The 23,149-nt window shown below is 38.6% G+C and overlaps 1 protein-coding gene and 1 long non-coding RNA gene across 3 annotated transcripts in view; one reads left to right on the top strand and one right to left on the bottom strand.

Moving 5' to 3' along the window:
• PCNX2 (pecanex 2) overlaps positions 1-23,149 on the bottom strand; it is a 155,081-nt gene that overhangs the window by 112,666 nt on the left and 19,266 nt on the right. For both annotated transcript variants that reach the window (XM_035323215.1, XM_035323214.1), the window contains exons 6-12: positions 21,103-21,250; positions 20,789-20,934; positions 19,380-19,473; positions 5,572-5,707; positions 2,110-2,252; positions 588-741; positions 461-493 (exon numbers count right to left, since the gene is read on the bottom strand). In XM_035323215.1, the coding sequence (XP_035179106.1) occupies positions 461-493; positions 588-741; positions 2,110-2,252; positions 5,572-5,707; positions 19,380-19,473; positions 20,789-20,934; positions 21,103-21,250 (854 nt within the window). The remainder of the gene's footprint in view (positions 1-460; positions 494-587; positions 742-2,109; positions 2,253-5,571; positions 5,708-19,379; positions 19,474-20,788; positions 20,935-21,102; positions 21,251-23,149) is intronic.
• Positions 18,917-23,045, top strand: LOC118165252. Its single transcript, XR_004749943.1, has 3 exons — positions 18,917-19,017; positions 19,700-19,791; positions 22,703-23,045. It is a non-coding gene; the product is annotated as an uncharacterized LOC118165252 (long non-coding RNA).

Here is a 23,149-nt window from a genome sequence, read left to right as displayed (position 1 = left end):
GCAGTGTCCATATACCAACAAAGACAAAATCTACACCATTTGATTAGCTAGTAATATTATTGAAATTTATGACTGCAATACCAAATTAAAATGAATAAATAAAATCCCTTATATCAAAAAGTCCCAACTGACCAATGACTAAGGTGCTAACCCAGAACAACTGCCGTGTTCAGCCACTAACTGTTTCCAAAGCAAAGTGAAGAAAACGCTGGCCTGATGCCACACTGTTGAATTTCAGCAAACCGGTCCAGATACATTGCTTTAACTGTGTATTTTAGATTAAATAAAAAACACTTTTCTAATTGCAGTAACAAAATCAAATAACTTAAGGCGGTATCTTGTTCATTTCCATAAATCACCTAGAACAGCAAACTACTTCTTCCTGTTTCACTGAACAACTGTTTCACAATACACGTGTTATAACAAAGGAGAAAGACTTGTTCTACTGGCAGAGACTTACATGTATTGGTGAAGCAGGATCAGGTTGAACGCTCTGAAAACAGAACAGAAAAAAAATTTGCTTACAGGATTTTGCCTTCAGAGAAGTTGGAAGAGAAGTCAGCATTAGATATGAACTTGTTTCTTACCTTTAGGAGAGAATACTGGCAACTGGCCATAACAAGACAAAACAACAGAACCCAAATGTCTTTACAAAAGCCTTGGTTCAGAGTCATGAATCCAAGGAATGAAACGAGAACTACGAGGATGACAGCAAGTATGTTCTCCTTTATATCCTCTGTCCTATGTGAATAAAAAAAAAATATATTTATATACTTATTACAGCAGGGCATATCCATTTGCAGCTGGTATAAACTGTCAGTGCTGCAGCCATCAGACTGTAAAAGACCTGAGGTTTTTTGTTCCCAAAACTACATCGCCATGTTTAACAGTACTCACCCCTGTGCCAAAGACCTAAGCCATAGTGACAGCTAAAATGTGTAGATAAGACATGCACTGAAGCCCAGAAGACACTATCAGCACTGTCTGACCTCACTTCCCAGATAGAATTCCACAATGGAGGTGATTTGAATGTATTCAAGTGCACCGTTATCAAAATAAATAAATAAATAAGGCAATAGGACATTCATTTAATGAGAAAATATACATCTGACAACAAAGAATTAGATCAAAGACCAAAATTGTCATCTTACATTTTATTCATTTTATCTGTTCCATTAGAACATGGAAGCTGACTGAAAGAACAAAGTTAATATTCAGGTTCTTACAAAAGAATTTATCAGTATACAATTTTCATGCCATTGAAATAGTGGTAAGACACCACAGATAAAAAACAAACAAACAAACAAAAAAAAACGTATCTGCTCTGGACCCAAGCTCCCTGACGATACAGCCAGATTTCTTCAGCATGTAAAAAGCTGTCTTCTTAGACTTCTGCTGTGGAACCCAGATTAGTATATACAGTATAACAGCCAACCAAAAGGAAGAATCAAGCAGAGATAGGAGAGTAGTGACTAGGAGGTATGCAGGCTAATATGCCTGAAGGTTTTGGTAGTCCAGAAGACTATCACAAGGTCTTCTAGCAAAAGATGCTGCCAAAAGAGTTGATACAAAACAGAGGGACTGGAAGGATGAGAGATGCCAAGACAAGAAAATTTCTCTAAATAAATAAAACTGAAGTAGGAGAGAAGCAGCCACTGAAAGATTCTCTTCCGAATACCACTCAATTATTATTTTTTTTAAAAAAAAAAAAAAAAAGATTGGAATACTTGGCTTACAACAGCTTGGAACTCTTCCACTTCCACATTTTTGCACAACACGCTGATTTTCTCCATAGAAAAGCTTACAACCTACATAGCTTACAACCATTGGATCCTACAGCTGAGAGACAAATTTGAGGACTCTTCCATAGTCCTGGTGCTCACATGAATCAAAGCCTCTCGTGAAGATGAAGGGTAGTGAGAACCACCAAAAACAACTCAGAAGGGAAATATTTTCTTAAACTTAAAGAAAACAAACATTCACCTGCTCAACCTGAAAATGAAACTAACACTATGCTCACTTTTTTCTTCTTCAGTGGTCTGCATTGTTCTGCAGACATGTAGAGCCCCATACAGCAATACTACATAGAATTGCATGAAGAAAGCTTACCGGTCCAGCAACGCCAACAAGGTCAGCCGATCATACCAGATTTTAATCCATTTACCAGGGAATATAATAAATCTGTAAAACTGCCTGTTCAATTTCCGTTGTGCTGAAGAACATGAAGAATCCTCAGGGTCCTGACTGGGTTGCTTTAAAAACAAACAAACCAGAAATACACAAAACATTCTTTCACATTGACATATGGCTGCCAGCAAAACACATGTTTAAAAGGCCAAATTTACATGAAGTTTCAGATTTTTCTTCTCCTAAAAGGGATAGTGAGAACATATTTATTTTCTTCACTTTAAATTATAAACAAAGATATCACACCAGCTTAATTTCTTGCAGATGGACAGAAGCTGTATCAATTGTGGAGCTCAACAGTGATATATACTTTAAACATAAATATCAAATGTTCCTTTAAAAAAGTCCCCTTTACTCACAACTTCTTGTCTAAAGTTTGTTTTTAAAGTTTTTTTCCATGTGTCAGGCCCATTACAGCACAACACAAAACTACCCATGATAGGACAAATACTTGGTTTTAACCAACAAATTCAAGTAAGGTTTAAGGTCTAGAGGCATGACTTAACTCTCCTTATGCAACACAGCTTTTGTTTATCTTTCCTAAGATGCTTCTAACAGCACATCAGGTGAGCATCCTCAAGTTGCTCACCACTAGTTTAAGAGTCTCTAACCTTACCAACATAATCATAAGTAATTATTTTTGATTATTGCTTCTGTTAGATTTCAACATCTTTTTTTCTTGCCCTATTTGAATTAGAACATTTCAGATCTTCACTAACCCTACAACTGCACTGCTTCACCAACAGCTGTGAGGAAGAAGGCTTATCTGCAGAGCATCAGCCAGTTTGCAAAGCTAGACTACAGGAAGAAAAACAAACAAACAAAAAACCTCTCTACAAACTCCAGAGCATATCGATAATTGATTTTATAAAACAAAAATCACTTATTTTGCCTCCAAGGACTTATCTGAGATTTCTAATCAGTGTAAAGTCCAGAAGTGTTCAACCTTTTTCTAACCACCACTGTTGTTAAACACAATTAATCAATTTAGATAATAATCATATTATGGATCTCCATGCAATGTGTACATTACAATTATTTGTGCTATGCTAGAATTCCTTCTCTAACTAGGAAAGTTAATACTATCCCAAAGACATTCAGTAGCTCTAACTTGTAAATGGTCTCTTAGGTAATATCACTTTCCAGAGTCAACTACTTGGTGTTTGCCCTTCCCATTCCAATCTCAACATGCCTTTTAATTTGTGTGAAAAAATTGATCACCACCTTGAATTGTAGCTGTTAGCAAAATGCAGACTTTTAAATGACCTATCTCCCTGCACAAAGGAATGATTAATTTTTTATTTTAAATTATTGGAATAATTTATATTCTTCCATTTCCAAAAAAAGGAATTTTATACATAATTTACACATGGCTTAACGTATGGCTGCATGTCAGCCAAGCCATAGGAATAGACTCATTAATACCCTCAGTCTGCTGGCAAGCATGAGGTAAAATGCCTTAGATTCAGAGAAAAACCCAAATTTATGCTTTTATCTCATGTCCCCTTGCCTAAAAGTGCACATCCACGCAACGCCTAGTAACACAACTGATAACAGCAAAGAACAGTAACTCACTTATGTTGCTGAACATTCAGACTTGCAAGGGAATGCCAGACTGCTAAGCACTTTTTTTGTTGTTGTTTTTAAATAACTTTCAGTAATTGAAAAAGCAATAAGACAAGTTGCAATCCCTCCATCATGGTGATTAAAATCAAAAATAGTTTAGGTATGCAAAACTTTAGTATTTCTATTATCACTCAAAAACGTAGCTAGATTACTGTCTTTAAGGAAAAAATTACTTAAAAATATTACACTCGCTTCTTCTGGCAGTTTTGTTCCTTCTTCATTCTCTGTCCCAACGGAAAGTAACATGAAATTCAATCAACTGCAATAATTAGCTCCACTCTTCTAATCTAGATTGTTTGCTATAACTAAATGAAAATTTAAAAGAAAGTGGCAAAGAGTCTATTAAAAAGATCTGAAGAACTGATTGCTTGCTCCTCAGAACAGTTTAACATGTATTAAACTGAGTGCATAAGTGAAAAGTTTTGGCTCCTTAGGAACCATAACATATTTGGATAAAGTCAATTACATGAGGCTTGCAGTACTTGGGCTGGAGTTAGATTTTTGAGCAGCATTTGGGAAACTGAGTAGCCCTGAGTGTACTCACTAAGTGTAATTCTGCTTCATATCAAAAAAAAAAAAAAAAAAAAAAAAAAAAAAAGGTTGTAAAACTTCATAAATTTATATGGTGTCAGAGACAGCTTGAAATCCTAGCTTCACTGAAATCTATGACAAAACTTTTTCTGTCTTACATAGGCTCAGGATTTCATGTTTAATAATAAATCTTAAAACAGGAAGTTCTGAAATTACTGCCTGACCTTGTTACAAACTTGCTATGTAATCTTGAGCAATATGCCTTACTTCTTAAAAACGCAGTTTTCCTAGAAGCAAGAGACTGATAATCGTTCTCTAATTTACAGGCATTTTACAAGATTACAAATATCTGGAAAACATCTGAGCCTTTATATAGATATCTGTCCAAATTTGAAAAACATATAACGAACAAGAATTACCAGTTTTAATTTAAAACAATTCCTCTATATTATTTGTTTCTAGCTTAAAGTTTCTGTTCAAAATCCAAGATGAAAGATAATTAATTGGCATTTTGAGCTTATACATAAATACCAAACTAGAACTTGCTGTGGAGGAAAAGAGAAGGTTGAGGTTATCAAAAGGGAACTGTAAAACCAAGACTGCAGCCTTAAGCCATTGGTCACAGACCCCAAAACACTGTAAAGTTCAACTATGTCCACATATTAGCATGCAAACTGAACTCTGAGGGCCTTTTTCTTTTAGCAACTGCATTGAGGGAGGTAGCTTTGACATTCCACAACAGACATCCAGAAGCCTGGCTGCCAGTTTCAGAAAAGGGAAACCAGACCTAAGGTTTTAGGATACTAATGAATCCGAAGTAAACATGTCATACTATTAAAATATGGTGGTGCGTCTAAAAACCTAACAGCTGTGTGGTCTTGCTTTCAAATGAAGTTAGGCAGAAGACCAACTTTTAAGGTGATGGAGTCTCTAGTACAGCTTGCAGATCTGTATTTTGCAGAGCAATTTCTTCCTTGTGTACCCTCTTTTTCTACAAGAAGCCCCTTCAAACCGGTAACACCACTCTTCTCTTAGGACACCCCTCAGTATCAGTAGAAAGCAGCTGAATTGCATCTATCAGCATAAAATAAATCTTCTCCCACATGAGCTGTACCAGGCAAAATAAAAAGCACAGGATATCAACAAAACTGGCTCAGCAACAAGCCTGCAGCATTTGTTTATAAAGCAGTTTATCAAAACGCTAGAAACTGAGATATTACAATGTACCCGTGGGGTTTCTGAAAGGGTCCTTCGTGCCACCATGAGGAGGAGCTGCTGCTGAAGTGCACTTGCTGCTTGATCCCCCGAAGATGGCTCTTGGCTCTCTGAAGTGGTAGTACTGGAGGAGCTGAACTGGATCTCACTGCACACAGCGGGGAGAACAGAAAGAGACTGTTCTACAAAGCAGCGTTTTCCTAGTTTTGGTGAAATATTACGTGAAGACAGGTTGGCTCACAGGACATGGAGCCTTCCACCTCCATACCTGAAATCTAGCCCAGGCCCACAGTAGTTAGAACCCAAATTTAGATACATTCTCTACATCCACTGCAGAGAAACGGACACTTCCATACCGTGATTTTTCTCATCCTGAGATGAATCACACTTCAGAAGTGCCTTTTTCTGACCACTGACAATAGATGGAAACTGTATGTTAAGTCCAGATTTGGCTATCTGTGTGATAAACACCTAAAGTTACCTGACGTGACTCCCAGTCCAGGAGTTATTTCCAGGAACAGTGTGGCATACTCAAAGACCACTAACACTGACAAAATTCTGGAAGAAAAACACCATTCCTTTTTTTCTGGTTGTCTACAAATCTCTACTACTCCCAAGCATGCTACTCTAGTATCAACAATAGATTATTTGTCAAAGCTTCCCTCTTGTTTACCTGCTCCCATAATTTAGGTCAAAAGCTGCGTATCCCCAGTGAAGAACCACAGGGTAGCTGCTGTGGAGATACTGGATTAGCTTTAAAGCAAGTTTATTTAGGTACCAAACCAGTTTTGTCCCAGTTGCACAGAATTGCTTAAGCACTAACTTACCTACGGAGAATTCAGGCTACAAGAAACTTCCTTCTGCCCTCACAAGAAGGCAATACATCAATAATTCACATAAGGCTATCTCAGATATCCCCAACACCAAGTCTAAAATCAACCTGTGAGGGCCCTGAGCAAGCTGATTTCGCCCCCCCCCCCCCCCCCACCTCCACATTTACTGCCTTATGCTATAGATACAGCACTGAAATAGTGTACTTTAGGAAATCATCTGCAGTTACAGCAGCAATACCTGTTGGGTTGCAAAAATGGTAAGCTACTACGGCATGACTGACTTGGTCTCAGCAAGAACTACACTGAAATTAAATCATGGTTACTTGTGGAAGAGATTTATTTTGAATACTTGTTGCTCATGCTGTTCCAAGTGGGGTTGATACACCAGGGATCCTGCTCAGAGCTCATTACTCACCTGCCTTGGGCTCTTACTACTTCTGTATCCAAGCAGCTCAGAACTTTTACCCGATGTAAGGCAGTCAATATCTACTGTTCCCATTTTCCATAAAGGAAAGACAAGCAGGAAGAAAATGAAGTCATTTGCCTACAGTCACCCAAGAAATCTGTGCCAGGACAAAAGCAAAACTCATCTTGCCTATCCTATGATTGCCCCCAAGCAACTTTATTAATTTTAGCAAACTCAACCTTCCCTGCTTTTGGGAACGATTTCCAAAGCCTGTCTTGAAACCCTTGTTAAGCCTAACAAAAAGAGCTTTGCAATTGGCTGTCCTGAATATAACTGTTAACTTAAGCTGCAATGGCTAGTGCTGTGCTACAGCAAGATTCAATGTCTGCACTGCTTAGAAGCTGGGCTGAACTATCACACCAACAGCTTGAAACACACATACTCTCTCGTTTTCTCTCCACCAGGACTTGACAGCTCTGCCTGGACCAACAGGAATATCAGCAGCCCAGAAAGTCACTAGAGGAATCATCCTGCCTTTGGTCTCTGAGACACATAGTGGGTTTTTTTGTTTGTTTTTAAAACCAAGGCCTTGACTAGTAGCAGGCTTGGATGCCAGACCTAATATTCACCAGCTGCCACTCCAGCAGAGCTATCAGATGAGCAGACATGAAAGCACTTCATGTTCCTAACCCTAATGACTTCCCCTACACTCCCCTACACTCCTACAGGCAGAAGCAGGATCTGCTCCATGCAGTCAGGACAGCTGTCACACTCCCTGTGGGCAGTATTAGGAAATGAGGAGTTGGCTCAGTGCTATCCAGTTGATGGCCCAGCGCTCCATAAGAATGCATCTCCTTTATGGGTTCTGTATAGCACCTTGCCAACAGACAATAATGAAGCCATACAGAAGTGATGCGAACTGATCCATGAGCCTGGGTCTCAACCAACAGATTCAGGCAGGCAGAGAGGGAAGGAAGCCTAAAGGCACACTTCCCAGGAAAAAAGTCCCTCAAAACAGCTAACAGAATGGCGCCTTTTCCATATTTTGAAGTGCCCTACTGAAGGGTGACCTTGTCCAGTTTGATTGCCTTGTTTCCCTAAGATGAGCTGTCCTGTTCCTTGCCATTGTGAGTACGATCCCGGGATTCCCTGTTAACAGCAGGAAAAAGGCAAGCGTAGTTCAGGGCGTTCAAGAACACTGCTTCAGGAATTCCTGCCAAAAATGTGACCTAAAACACAGCAAGGGAATAGAAGAGTGTCTACTTATATCTTCCTAAGAGAAGAGCTATCTTCAACAAATTTCTGTGTTGCTAGCTGTCTTTCTACAAAAGCCAAATAGAGTCAAGAGCATTTCTTAATTGGCCCATGTCTTTTATCCCATGTTTACCAGAATGGAACTGGCAGAGTGATGGATGGATATGCCAAGATATTCCCCTGATACTATCGTCTACTAGTTCTCAGAAATCAAAATCATTTTACTCGTAAGACTTCTTCCAAGAATAAACTTGGAGATCAAATTCTCTCCCACCAGACTTGAAGATAACTGAAAAGCCAGGAGAGCCCAAAGTCTGTTTTCTGTTTGCTTTCAGCAGCAGAATTCACAGCTCCACCTACCAGCAATTGGCAGAAGAGCCACAAGCAGCTGGGACACTAACTGTGGGAAAAAGCTGAAACTTTAGAGGCCTGACAAGGCAATTAGGGCACTGGAGATGGAAAGACAGAACCACCAAAGCAACAATTTCAAAACTGGGAGTTGTCATCTGGCATTTGTCTGCTTCCTATGCCTTTTATTTAATCAGCCTCGTATCTCTGTATCTCTTCTTACTCTTTCCTCATTTTCTGTTCCCCTCAGCTCCTGTTTACTAGTTATTTTCTTCTTTATCCCTATTTTCCACACAACCTCCTCCTCACATTCACCTGCTAACTCCCTGATGCTTACACAGCTACTTAAATGTCATATATCTCATCTGATGACATTATCACACTGAAAGCAAATACCAGAAAGAAATGTGATGGTGGTGTTTGTGTTTTTGTAAGCCTATAAAGTAGATTCCATAAATTTATTACCATACATGAATAGGAGCACTCTCTAATCATAAAATCACTGTAACAAAGCTGATGGCAGTATAACATGGAATCTTACTAAACAGAAAATCTGTTCGTTTGCAGAATCAAATTAACATTATCAAGATCTACTATGGTAAACCATATTGCTAATGTAAGCAAAGGTATAATTGAACCAAATTTTGAATAATAAATTAATAACTAAAAATATCTTTGGTAAACATACAACCTATGCAGATCGAATGCAAAAGATACATAGCACCCTCTACTGATATAAGGTCATAAAGCTAGGAATTTTTTTCTGGCTCACAATTCAGTTTTGTAAGAACACAATAAACATAAGCTAGTTGAGCAACCGTACAACACTCGAAGTATTTTAGTATCACTACACAGCAATGGAAAAATCTTCCTTCTCCCTTTCAGGTTACTGTTTGACAGGATGTACGTATGCCTTATACTGCTGTCAATTTAGCTTAAGCTATTCAAATATAACCCAGCCTGAGTCATCCCCTTCGTTAAGGATTAGCTAGCCTCGAGTCTGAACACCTCTTGAGGTAAGCTCATTACAAAGGCATGTTACACAATTATAAAGGATTCCCTGCTTAATAAAGTTGTTTTGCAAGACTCGGCTAAATTTCATTTTAACCTCGATATAGGAGAAAGTTAGATTAGGACAGGCAACCCTGTAACTAGTGTCACAATAGTTGCAATAGCAAACAGCCATCCTCCTGCATCCAGAAACAAAGATCCCATCAAACTGCTTCAGGCAGCTGTCTAGGTCACCACAAAGTGTAACAGCATGCCACATAAATATCCACAGCTATAATAATACAGCTGAAGCCATTCGTAATAACCACTAAAATGCCACTCTTAAGTCCAAGCAGCTATGGCTGTGAACCAGAGTGAAGTCCAGAGGGAGGAAGCTCCCTTTCAGTGCACCTCATGAACAATCACCTCCGCAGTATTCATCTGAGACGTGTTCAAAATACCTCAAACTGACACCCAAGTAATCTGGTTGTACAATAACCAACTAGTGCTAACAACATTTTGGGAACTCCAGAAGCCCTTACTCTTGTGCCCTTCTGAAATAGTCAGCTTGTAGCACAAACACAGCTGTCTCAAGTGAGATTGGATGTCCCGGATCAATAGCAGCTGCAGCTCCCTGACGGTACCTCCGCTACTCAACCCCATTGCTGATGTCTTCCTATCTCCACCTGAGCAGCTTTGCTCCTTCTCATCTAAAACTCCTTCCTCGCCTTTTTGTGTCTTCATCATCTGTTCACCTCACCACCCAGACCTCCTGCTACACATCCACTCACCAGGCCTCCACTGCAAAACCGCCAGCACTAACCAGGCCAGACTGTCACGTAACCAACACTGAGACCAAATCCACTGGTTGTGGCAATTACCTTTTCAAGCAACCCATGATTTACAGCTGCCAACTATCCTATGAAATAAGACAAAAACTAAAAGGCAACCTAAACTATGTAAGAAAATTGAAATATGTAAAAGTGAGAGCAGCATTAAGACTGGATGATTATGTGAGAAGCCCAATCACAGCAAATAGGGAAAAAATGAATAAGCAGCAGCAATCTTCACTTACTTTGGTAAGAAATTAGCAGTTTCGAAGAGAGTAAAGTTAATTCAGAATGCATATTTCACTTCCCTTAGTGATTACAGCTGAGGGGAGTGCAAGCTAAACATTAAGTCTCTCTTAAATCTTGTTCACATTTTGTTACACACCCAACAGGACTTAGGGAGTAGTTTTGGTATTTCTTTAGCTAACAACAAGAGTATCCCTAACAATAATAAGATACAGTACACGAGTTTACAGAATGGGAAAGCTGGATGCACTAATCTACTGGCATAACAGACAGAAAATGATATAGTGCCACTGCTGAAGTTTTGCAAAGGGCTACAAAAGGAGCAACAGTACACATTATGTTCATTAAGAGAGACACTACATAGACAAACCTCGCAGAGCATGTTAACAGTGGCACTGCAGGTACTATGAGTGCAGCAAGTTGTGCATGCCTCCTTACTTTGATGTTATAGCAATGACATCTGCTTGGTTCACCCTTGTTTCTCTCTTTTCAGATTTTTTTTTTTTAATGTTGGTAGCAAGGATGTAAATCAATAATTTGTAAGCTTATTACATTTCAGAGCAAAGAAACATAACTGACTATTTAAACACAAACAGCGTGGACTAGTTAAACTAGAGGATGTATTTTGAGAAGATGCAGCGTTACTGGAATTAATGCATTAGCAAGCACCCACTGCACCATTATCTCCGGTCTTAAAGGGTGTTGCGTTCTCCATCTGAAAGGTGGGGGGAGGGAGTAGATACCAGCCCCGAAAGCTGCAAGACTACTGAAGCTCCCATTCCTGAGCAGGATTTTGCTGCCATCATGTGGCAGCACCTCCCCATTCTGTTGAAAGCACTTCCCTGCTTTGTGTTAAAAGAGTGATAGGGGGATTTAAAAAAAAATCAGGAAAGAATTTTAAGTGGCCAAGCTAACAAAAATGTTCTCTCCTGTACCTAGCAAGCCAGCAGGAAAAGGCTACTGAGTTTGTAAAGAGTAGTTTTTTTAAGAAAATCATTGGCTTTATCAGAATTCAAACATCACTGTCTTCAGTGCACGCATATACCCTATACTCACATATAACACATTCAAGCAATTTTACACTTACGGTGACCAGCTCATCTGAAAGCACTGAATCCCAAAAGAAGCTACAAAATATTTGCTGAAGCCATTTTTAAAAAGTGCTCAGTTGCAGAACTGCACAGCCTGCTAAGCAGCTTTAAGAGTCCTTTAATACTAAGTCAGCAGCCTATTGCTAGAGCAGGAGCTGGTCTTAGTAATTTTGGTCACATTGCTGAGAAATATTAAGATGTTTCAGTCATATAGTATTTTCTCATTCTAAATTTGCACTTTTTTTTTTTTTTTTACTGTTAGCATTAAAAAAAAATAAAATCAGAGTCTACTTTCTCCTATGATGCTTACTCCTCATAGGTTTAGAGGATTTTCCAGTGGAGAACATTCTAAAGTATTAATGGATTTATACAGGAGACATGTAGTACTGCTAAGGCATTCAGATAGATGCTCTCATACAGTATAATGCACTCAAGCAGCTTATTCATGGTTATGAATGCAAATCAACAAAGTTAATTCATTGATTGGAAGTTCTCTTTTGCCCAGGGCCAGAAATGCTAGCACTCCATGGCACTTAAAAGCTATACTGGAAGGTGACTTAAATTATTTTTTTTAATACTTGCTAGTCACGTTTCGGCTGCAATTAGTTCTTTTTAACATATTGGCCCCGATGATGCTTAAAAAAAGCTATATTCTCATATTATTCTCAATAATTCTCTCTGTTCTCAATTATTGTATAATATTAATTATATATGTAAATGACAAAACTGATACATTATGAATAAAGCAGATTTTTTTTTTTTTAATTTATTTTAAGGTATGTAGTAGCTAAGTTCATATACCCACAACAGATTTCACATTGCCCAGATGTCATCCAGGCAGGAGGGAGAAACTGCAGCTAAGATAAGATACGTTTTTTTCCTCAGGGCTGGGCAAGTCTAATAATTCTTTCTGCTTCATCTCAAATATTTTCAGTTGCGTGCCATATGTCCATTTCTGCAGCATTACATTATTTGTTTTAAACTCTAGTTTATTTTACATGAATACAGCACATCAGTCTCCTAATGCAATTTATGGCTGCTACTGACTGTTCCCAGACTCAAAGTGATTAACTGCAACAAGAGGACACCACTTCAACCTATCTAAGTATTTCAATGAATCAAACACTTTTGTATCACAAGTTGAACTGCTATCAGTAAACATTCTGATTGCTCTAAACAGACACCAGCTCTATCACTTTGAAACCAGTGCAGGTGTATGATACCATCTTGCACAGGGCTTGGGAGTTTGTGTTTTCTTTTCAGGAACTTAATACAGGAGAGAAGGAAATGGGCTCAAGAATACAAGCACTATTCTCATAAATTGCATTATCTTAAAAAAAAAAAAAAAAAAAAAAAAAAAAGAAGTAGTATTTCTTGAAGGAAAGATAAATGGCCAAATGCTATGCTTCCACAGCTTTTTGGGCCCAACTCTGTTTGACTTTAAAAAAGCTAATACTTGATTTGAGAGAGATAATCGGCCTTTTATTCTACTTGAGAAAAAAAATCTACACAGACATTTTTCCTTGGAGCTATACACATCTGTTTTTCAGCACAGCAAGCACTGCCAGGCTGGTAGGGACATATCCACATCACGATTTTGTGTGGACCACTTTCTGTATTTTTAGAACTGTAGTTAATCATAGCACGTCCATGTCTGCACACACATTAAAAAAAAGCTCAATGCTGTAAATGAAAACAAATGTAAGGAAGCATAGCAAAATGCTCAAACAACCACAGATACTATCAAGTATCTACCAGGACTCTACACCAGCATGTTCTTCAGGGATATTGAATGATCTGCTCTCATCTCAGATCTGAACATACCAGAGATGGATTGCAATATACCTGAGCAAAACAGCATGGGAAAAATGCGACATTTTCTGGAAATGAATCCAGCCCTTTCTGAATTTGTTCACTTTAACTGTCAAAATGACATGTTGAGATAAAAATCATGGTGATACATCATTACTAAAACTTACAGAGGAAAACAACCAAGTTTTACAGTGCCACCATGCTATCATGCCTGTGAACTGCTTCAGACAGTACCATGGAAGTTTTAGATAGTTTCTTTCTAACTGGGAATATCACAAAATTATTTGAAGTGGCAAAGCAGGAAGAACAAATAATCCGAACGTATAAACCTTAGACCATCTCAGGGATTGTCACAACTATTTAACATTATACTTGACAATACTGTATCTTGACATAGGATGTTGTGTTCAAGGTTTCTCCAAACACTAAGAACACAATTTTACACACAGTAAAAATTGGAATTACATTTTTGGTAGGAGCAAAATTAAATAGAAACTATCAAAACAGTAAATTGTATCACACCAGTATGCCCACAAGTTTAATGTAAACTTACTTTTCTTGTCTTTTTTCAACCTAAATTAAGGAAGAAGACAGGGTTCTGGGTTCCACCACTGAATTGCAAAATGACTGCCTCACTTATTCGTCACCAAAAAGAGTACTCATGCAAATTTTTAGGCTACAGATTCAGGCAGTATATTATTTTAGCACTTGGTACTTGGAAGAAAAAATGGCAGCTAAACCTAGGAAGGATAACATGCCTATCGATCAACCTCTGGCATCCAAGCCACTTAGAAAGACAGAATTCTTAGAGGGCAGTGTTTCAAACACGTTGAGGAAAGCTGCGTCACTGAGAGGTAACAAATACTGACACATTTTTCTCCAATACGTATGTGTGTACAAAAACACACTAGAGGTTGTTTGACCTTCTAAACAAGAAGACCAGTATGCAAAGAAAGCACATGTAGAAAAATAATCAAATATTTTTTAGAAAAGATTAGCCTGGTATAGCAAGTATACACAGAGTATACAAGTATACAAGTGCAGTATAATTTACACATTGACCTTTTGATGCTACTGACCTCTGTACTGGGGACAGCTTGTGCTGCTGATGCAAAACACATTCTATTATTATGATTACTGTAACTTTGGGGGGGAGTTACATTTTTACTGATACTTATTAGCCACTTTACATGTTACGCCAAGATAGCATGATAGCTCACATTTATCTTTTTCATTGCTAATCAAAACTGATTCAATTATTTAATTACAAGAGACAGTCAAGGTAGTTAAAAGACACTCTTTTGAAACATCTGCTTTCTGTCACATAGTGACAGACAGAAGAGATGCATCAGAGTGACACCTCCTAATTGGTAAGACATTTACCAACTCCAATGCATTTGTACTAAACCCCAAACCAGCCATACACCTCTAACAATGCTTTCACTTGGACATCCTTTCACTTTGTGTTTTTAAGGATGTGTTATTACTAAGGATGGCAGGTTTTAGTTTGTATCACCAATGCAATGGGAAGATTTTTTTGTTTGGAGATTGCAACTGTTCTATACAGGTAGGGTTTTAAACCTTGCAACCATTTTGTCAAAAGACAAACTAACCATGCAAAAAGACTGTACGAGCTTATACTAAGCACCCGTTTCACACAAATGTGAACTTTCTTGTCCTCCTCTACCTTCCCAGAAGCCATCATATTCCTAAGCCACATGGCATGGAAACATTAAGGATTCACTCTAAGAGAGACAAAGGTTGGTAAGGAACATAATGTAATGGGGCAGAAGAAGGGTTTTCAAGATGAGAAAGCTATTTTAAATTTCCCACTCCAAAACAAATCCAAATGGTCTTTTTGTAACTAGGTTCTGATGTAATCCATGAACTTAGAATACAGTAAGCACTTTCTGTCTTGTCAAAGCCTGTCACAAAGCACTTCAGGGCTACAGGTGAAGTTGGCAAGGTAAAGGGAGCATCAAAGTTAAAGGCAATTAGCTCCACATGGAATCCATTCCAGTGACTGCTGGCAAGACAACAGACAAAAGTTGGGTCAAGGTAGTTACATGGACAATAATTGGGGAATTGATTAGCTACCTGCCAATGTTTAAGTAATTTACCAACTCACTAACAAGAATCACTGGCAAAGTGAGGTTTAAGATGGAAAAGGCATCATCTTTTTTTGTTGATCATTACAATGCAGGGAGGAACTTAAATTTAACTAATTATTTAAATATTTAAGAAGCTAGACTGGTGAGAGAATTTGGTGAGACACAAATATGAAGTTAATGTAAAACTATTCTAATTTTCAACAACCTCTGACAGAATTAAGAGATAATTTTAGAAGTTATTAACGAGTGTTTATGCTATCTTTAAGAAGCTCTGAGAGTTTCCAGGACAAGGACTGCAGGTACAGGTAATGTCTTTTATTAGGCCAACTATTATAGCATCTGGTAGAATATATATTAACACCAATAAACTGGAGAATATTCCGAAGACCATCTCACAACAGAGTAGAGCCAAAAAGAGGTGATGAGAGCTGGTATTTGAATTCAGCCAATCCCTTCAAACAAGATTGCTTCCAATGTCAAGGAGCCTCTGCAGGATGAATATTTTAATCCATTTTTAATCTCTCAGGTTATCCACCTAGCCTTTACAAGCAAAGAAAAGGAGAAATCATAACACAGCATCACTTCTGTGAGAGAGTGGAAGTGCTAAGACTCTGCATTATTTGAGAGAAATGGATTTCAGAAGGCATGCCAAGCAGTTTAGATTAAACTGTTCACAGGCCATACAAATACCACTTTAACTCCCGTTCCTATCAATTGCTGTTGTAAAATGCCAGACTGGTTAAGACTTTACTCCTGGAGCAGATAATAGTGGGATTCAATAGACAGAAACAGTGAGCTGTAATTTGAATTTAAGATTGTTAATCATTAGTTAGTCTGCCTCAAGGCTTTCTTTAATGGTTTCTTTCAAGTAATATTTAAATATTATTTCATAGACTTAAATATTTTATCCAGTTTTGCTTGACTTAATCAAAAAGTATATTTACCTTTGGCCATTTCATAAGCCACTTAGGTTATTCTCGACAGACCAGTCAGGGTTCACACCCTCGGCAGTCAAAACCCCTTCCCCTTTCACAAGCTGCAGCACTGCCCAGAAGTCCCACAGCTCCAGGAGTGACAGCACCTCCATTCTGCTAATTCTCCCCAAACCAGCCCCAAAGCCAGGGGCCTCTTGCTACCACCCAGCCTAGTCCAGTATCCCTGGTTCTCCTCCTCACAGAGATGTATCAGGGCACAACCCTGTACATCCATGCAGTTACTTCACTGGCTTAACTCTGTTTGATGTTCTTGCTTTAGGAGCAACTTAATAGTAGAGACAGCACGATTGGTGAGAAGTGTTTTAAAAGCTTATACACTTCTACTGCAGATCTGTTAGCTGTTTTCTCCATAAGCTTATTCTAGCTTCTGCAATCTGGGCTCAATGAGATCAAAACCCTATCCCTCCTATTCAAGGAGGATGCTACCTCTTATGTACAGGCACTAACTTTCTCCCACATCCTTTGAGCTCATAAAATTTAATTTGGATGGCTCACCATTGCATTCATATCTAAATTTTAAAGCTGTTATTTCTACACCGCCTCAAATACTCATGAAGAAGCACTGCAGAGACATGGTCTTCTCCTTAGTTAACTCTCCAATGGGTCGTGAGATAAGCTAAGCTATTTTCAACTGGTCTTCCGTAACAGCAGCCTCTCCTGTTGGTATGGACTTCTCACGCAACATACCAAACAATGCAAAAAACACAGGGGGTAGGTAAATTATACCAGGAAGTCCTCCTATCCTTCACAATGACAGCACAAGAGATGGCTTGCTACTGGCTTGGGGAAATGTAGACTATAATCTTAATCTACTTAATACTGAACATTTCCATCAAAGGAGGGCCCAAGCTCAAGTGAATAATTTCTCTTGTATGTCTCTGCAGAGAGCTCTCCAAAGAGATTGTAACTGAAACAAGCATTAAGCCTTGTGCTTTTTTGTTCTATATATTTGCCTTTTTGTGCAGTAATAGAAAGATCTTTAGTTGATAACTGTGACTATTAAGCTTATCTTTAACCTTAGACAAGAAACCAACCTGACATAAATCGTGTGCATGCCTGATACACCTGGAGGTAGGAGGAAACAAGGAAAGAAAGATGCCTCACTCCTAAACTGTTTAAGGATGATTCATCAGATTTGCCCCTCTATTTTCTATAGGCGAGAAATGTTCCATAACATCTAAATACAAGCTTACTTGATGGTGAGCATCTGAGGAGAAAATGAAAACCTTTTCTTTCCCATGCTTCCCTTAAATCAATGCACAGATGGTAGGAACTGCCATTTGAACAAACAGCACTCATTAATTTCTCTGGCCTAGTTATATTACAAACTGCCCTTGCAAAAAACAGCTTTGGGCATGCTTCATGCTTCCTGGTTCTCCTTCCTTGTTTTTCATGTGAACTTCTGCTTTGTACTTTCCTTCATGCTGCTCTGTTCTTAGAAAAGCTCTTGTGCTCTCCCTTCCCATTCGTATACAAAAACAGTCCTGGGAACACACTATCTTTGCTGCTTTGTTCTATTTCAGTCTGAGCTGCTACTACACTCCAAGATTTCTAAAGGTACTGGTCTTTATAAATTCAATGCATGAAAATGGCTGCAGAGAACATCTGGACTTGCATTTGCTAATCACGTTTAGCAGACTCCTTAAAAGTAACTCACATTTCTAGAGGTCTGCAAACCACAAACTAAAGAACTGCATTTCATGTGGTATGGCAAGACATAGATGTTGCATAAGCATCTAGCAAAGACAGCTTTAGAAGGACTTTGTATAAGAAAAGGAAGATTGTTCTCTTTTCAAAAAAGCACATTAACTGATAGATGTCAGGGGACCTTAAACTATTTGTGAATTTAGGACAGATTCAATCCATGTAACCACGATGGGGCTGGGGAGGGGAAGGCATTATTCTGTGCAAGGTGAATCCAAACAAAAGTTGCAAGAGTTAAATAGCCCCAAAAGAAAATGTTTGATATTCAATCAAAACGGAACTCTACCAGTTGTTTCCCCTCCCCCCTCCATTTTGCTAAATAAATGGAACATATTGGGGATGGAACCAGTTTATTTATTTTTTTAAGACTTCACCCATTGAAAATAAAAAACATTCTCACATCTCTCCTAACAGCGTTCTATCTAAAATGCTAACACATTCTTAACATGTTCCTTAGCATTTCAAAAGTCCTCACCAAAAGCCAAACATTTTAAGAACAATATTTACTATTAACATCAACCCTTCTCACTCTCCTAACTCAACAGCTCCAAATTCTCTATAACAATATTTAAAAGGTCTAATTTAATAAAAATACTAATGAATAGTTAAAATCCTTCTTACAAACATGCATAACATAATACATCAGAGAGCAGAAACCACAGCAGTGAGCGTAGGATTTATGCAATCACTCCGAAAAGACCGTTGAAAATAGAAAATTGTTCAGGTACCTTTTTCAGAATGGCAAATTATCATTAGAGATTTAATGGAAAATGAAAGGCTCTGCTGGTCAAGTTCAGAAGAATTAGTGTCACTGGCTGATACTGACAGAACCCAACAAGTAAGGGAAACGAGCAAGACAATAAGGTTGAGAGAATATCTGATAACAGTCTCTTTCACCTTGTTTTATTTACTGTCTTGTCTTGTTTATATTGTCACACTTGACTTTGGCTTTTCCGAGAACGTAATGAAAACCACACTGACTTGTTCTGGTTTTCCTTTTCACTTTTCCTTATCAATATTCTTACAAAGCAGTCACTGTTCTAGTACAGAATAAAATTGCATGCTTTGACATCTCTAGAATAGGTTAACACATTTATTCTCCAGCTCTCTTCTTCACACGCATCTTTCACAGCTACAATCTGTTTCATAGCTTCCAGCAATGAAAGCTCTTAACGTTTCTAAAAATAAGGGCTTACTTACTGAGCATTTGAAATACAATCACAATTCGATATCTGATGTCGAAAATTTCCTTCCTTCTGACAGCCAGCCTTTAAATAACAGGATCTAATTTCCCCTTTACAAAATAAACAGAAAAAAAAACAACAACAGTTATATGATGGTTTGTTTTCCACACAGAAATTTATCAAAAATATATCTTAGGTCAGGCACATTTCTAAACCTAAATATAGTTTTGTATAAATAGGCTTATTTTGAAGTTCAGAAATGAAATTAACATTTGAACAACTAAAAAACTCAGATCAGAGCACAGATTACAGTGAAAATTTGACCTCTTCTTCCAGCACTGCGCACAAGAATGAAGGAAAGCCAAATTAAAACAGCATCCATTGAAACAGATTCATCAGAGGCTTAAGGATTACACAGTCATTAAAAGGTACGTACAGTAAATGTTAAGCCTATGTATCAACATAAGTTCACTATAAAACAGAATTGTTCTTTATGTTCACAAAGGTGAGGTCAGGAGGTAAAACTGTGAAAAATTCTGCTAAAAGCATAGCCACTGTTACTCTCCCCTCGCACACCCAGCAAGAAGCGAAGGGTCACTGTTCATTCAGCCAGAGGCCATGACGTTCTGCTGCTCTTAGACCCGCTGCACATCAGGAGCAGCTGTAGGGCTGTGAGCAGGGCCATGAGGAGTCGGCAGAAAACTGAAAAAAAAACCGTGGGATCAGGATACCAGCTATGAGGAATATTCATTCCACACTGGTTTTAAAGGCAGCTTTATAGGAGCACAGCTTTTGGGATAGCTGCCATTCAGAGGTATTGGCCAGGACCTCACAGGGCTCCATGTGGAGTTCAAACAAACCACCACCACACATATTACAGTTTCAACCTCCAGTAATAGCTGCAGAGCAACTGTGCTCCAGCACAGGCGTTGAGAGAAACTAGTTCACTCGTCAATTCACTTGAAAGAGATGGCAGACCACGAATCTGAACAGGAGCAACCACAGCATTACCAGAGTTCAGCCTTAGTCAGCACCTACTCATGCCCAGCTGGAGAACACAACAGTAAAGAAGAGGAACATTTCACCCTGCCATCCTAGTATAGACCCTTCTTCCTTCACCTCCCCCGCCAGGGGTTCCGCAAAGCAAAGCTGAACCTGCACTTCTCAAGGGTAATGTTTGGAAGACAAACTTCTGGCAGGTATAGCACTGTGCAAACCTCAGGTCTGTGCTAGTTGAATTTTGAACTCTCTAGTTATTGGCGATCCAACGTAAATTTACTGACCTTACTAAGCCATTTTCTTCCATGCAGACAGAAAACATGCAATCGGTAGCAGGTTAAGAAGAGAAATATACTTCTAGGGAGTCTAAACTTTTCAAAATAAATTGCTTCACATACTGCAATTATTCCAACTACAGAAACTCACCATTTTCATCTATGAACACATGCATTGCATCCACGGACAGCTCATCTTGTACAGATGCCTCAGGACCACTTATTACTTGCAAGACGGAACTGTCCTGCTGAGAAGTTACCCGGTAGATTATCTGCCTTTGCCTGTTGCCCTGGTAACTTGACACAAAAATGTTTCAAAACTACTATGAGGAACTTTTTTCTTGTTCTCAATAAAACAAAAAGAAAGAGAGGTTAATTAAAAGTTTATGTCATTTCTACTCAATGAAACAAAACAGCTTACATCATATCTTTGAAGTACAAAACTGTAAAGTAAACTGGCCTTACAGTGCTGTAAATTTGGCAGACTCTGGTAGCACCGGACTAGTACTAGCACGATCTTGGCTTTGTACATCTGATCTTTCCTGTTTAGGAAGTTGCTCACGGAGCTTTTCTGTTCCCACCACTTCTTCTTTTCTCTCTGTCATCTGGCTATCTGGAAAACAGGGCAGTGAAGTAGAGCCACTCTCCACAGATGACCGTCAAGAGCTTTGTTCATTGACAACTGGACAAGAACATCTAAAAGAAAAGCTAAAACACTACAGCCAACACTTGTGTTACGGAAAACATTAACATGACAAAAAAATATTGTTTAAACAACTTCAACAGAACACTGGATGAGGAGGTACTCTGACCTGAGAAGGACAAACAAACGGGTTGTTTCAAGAACGGGCTGTGTGATCCTAAGAACAAACAAGAGAATTTCTACTTTCCTTCTCATCTTCATCCAGAGGGAAGTAATCTATTCTTACCCTATAGCAGTAAGAGGTAGCTGTGGGGGCCACAGCTTGTTCCCTAGTCGTGCATACTGACAGCAGAAAAGTAGCAGCACTGGCTCATTCCCCTTTTACAAGAGGGTGAACAGCACCTTCAAAGGAAAGGGAGTTGTCGCACCAGAAAGTAGGTAGCTGCCTAATCTCTCTTCCCTACCAGCCATGCTCCTGATATAGTACAAAGGAGCTAAACAATTTCTCAATAGACTTCCCCAGGTTTGGAAAATACCGAAACAAAGACTTTAAAATATGCAAAATGGATTTGTCCAGTTCCTAGCAATTACTTTCCCTCTATACAGATACACCATTCATATATATCATTTATCCATATGTACACAACTTTCAAGTGATGATCTCTTAGTTACTGATGTTCATGTTGAACTGTGAAATATGTTGCAACTCAACTGTGTTTTGACTGTAAACTAAAAAAATGTTTTTGTTGGGATTTTGAAGTGCAACATATGTTGGTTTCATCATCACCATGAGTAGTCACACAATTAAATGTTTAAGGAAAAATAGGTTTTGTTTCGCTTGCTAGAGATGCTGCAGTGCGTCTTTAGCTTCTTGCACGTAGCAAGGTGGATTGGTATGTACTTACCCAGGTCTCTTCCAATACATGTTTAAGCACTGTACAAATTTAATCATCAAGAAAAAAAAAAAAAAAAGCAGAAAATCCCCTCACAAAAACTCGATTTGCTAAGCTGCACTTCCTGCCAATACAACTACCATGCTAAGATGGTCCGAGGATAAAGCAGGTTCCAGGCTTCCAGAGAAAAACATATCTTTTTATTCAGCCAGCTAATATCATTGAGCAGACAAGCTTTTGGATACAAACTGTTTGGATCACCTATGATTTTTTTTTTCAGCCCTTTCAGCTGGTCTCATAACATCTGAAGGTAGGTAGGTTTGTAGAAGTAAGAAGTTAGGACATCTCTACACCAGTTTCAATTCACATGACACACCCCTAGAGTGTCTTAAAGCCTCAGACACCTCCAAAAGCTCCTCAGCCTCATAATCACATAAGAAACTGTGCACTCTTATTTTTCTTAAAATAAATAAATAAAATCCAGAAGAATGCAAACAACTTCAATTGTCCCATGGCATCTTGGTCCCAGCAGGTCTCAGCCCTTCAGGTGAAGCGCAACAAGCAGCACCACACCTGAAGAACCTCACCAGGGCCACAGACTATGACTACGGGTCTAACCAGCTGGGGTACCAAAAGCAACAGAGTGGGCAGTAGAAATAAAGACACCGTGTAACTCCTGCTTGAAATAGCAGTGTTCCTTTAGCTTCTACAAAAAAAAAAAAAAAAAAAGTCATTATGATATTGACAATGTTCTGAGTCTCTTGCTTTCTTTCTGTAGCATGCTACCACCATGGATTTTGACTTCTTGTGTAATAATAAGAGTATGGTTTAGGGAAAAGTTTTACATCTGTGGGATATGGAGACAATCTTCAGTTGGCCTTCCAGACCTACTAAAAACTCTCCTATTAAAAAACAAAGGGGCGGGTGTTTGTGTTTTTTCTTTTATTTCCTATTTAAAGATAATTTCAGCTTAAGC

This window comes from Oxyura jamaicensis, chromosome 3, assembly GCF_011077185.1.
Source record: "Oxyura jamaicensis isolate SHBP4307 breed ruddy duck chromosome 3, BPBGC_Ojam_1.0, whole genome shotgun sequence".
Taxonomy (NCBI): domain Eukaryota; kingdom Metazoa; phylum Chordata; class Aves; order Anseriformes; family Anatidae; genus Oxyura; species Oxyura jamaicensis.
Note: the sequence above shows the minus strand (reverse complement) of the source record. Positions and strands in the feature narration are given on the sequence as shown.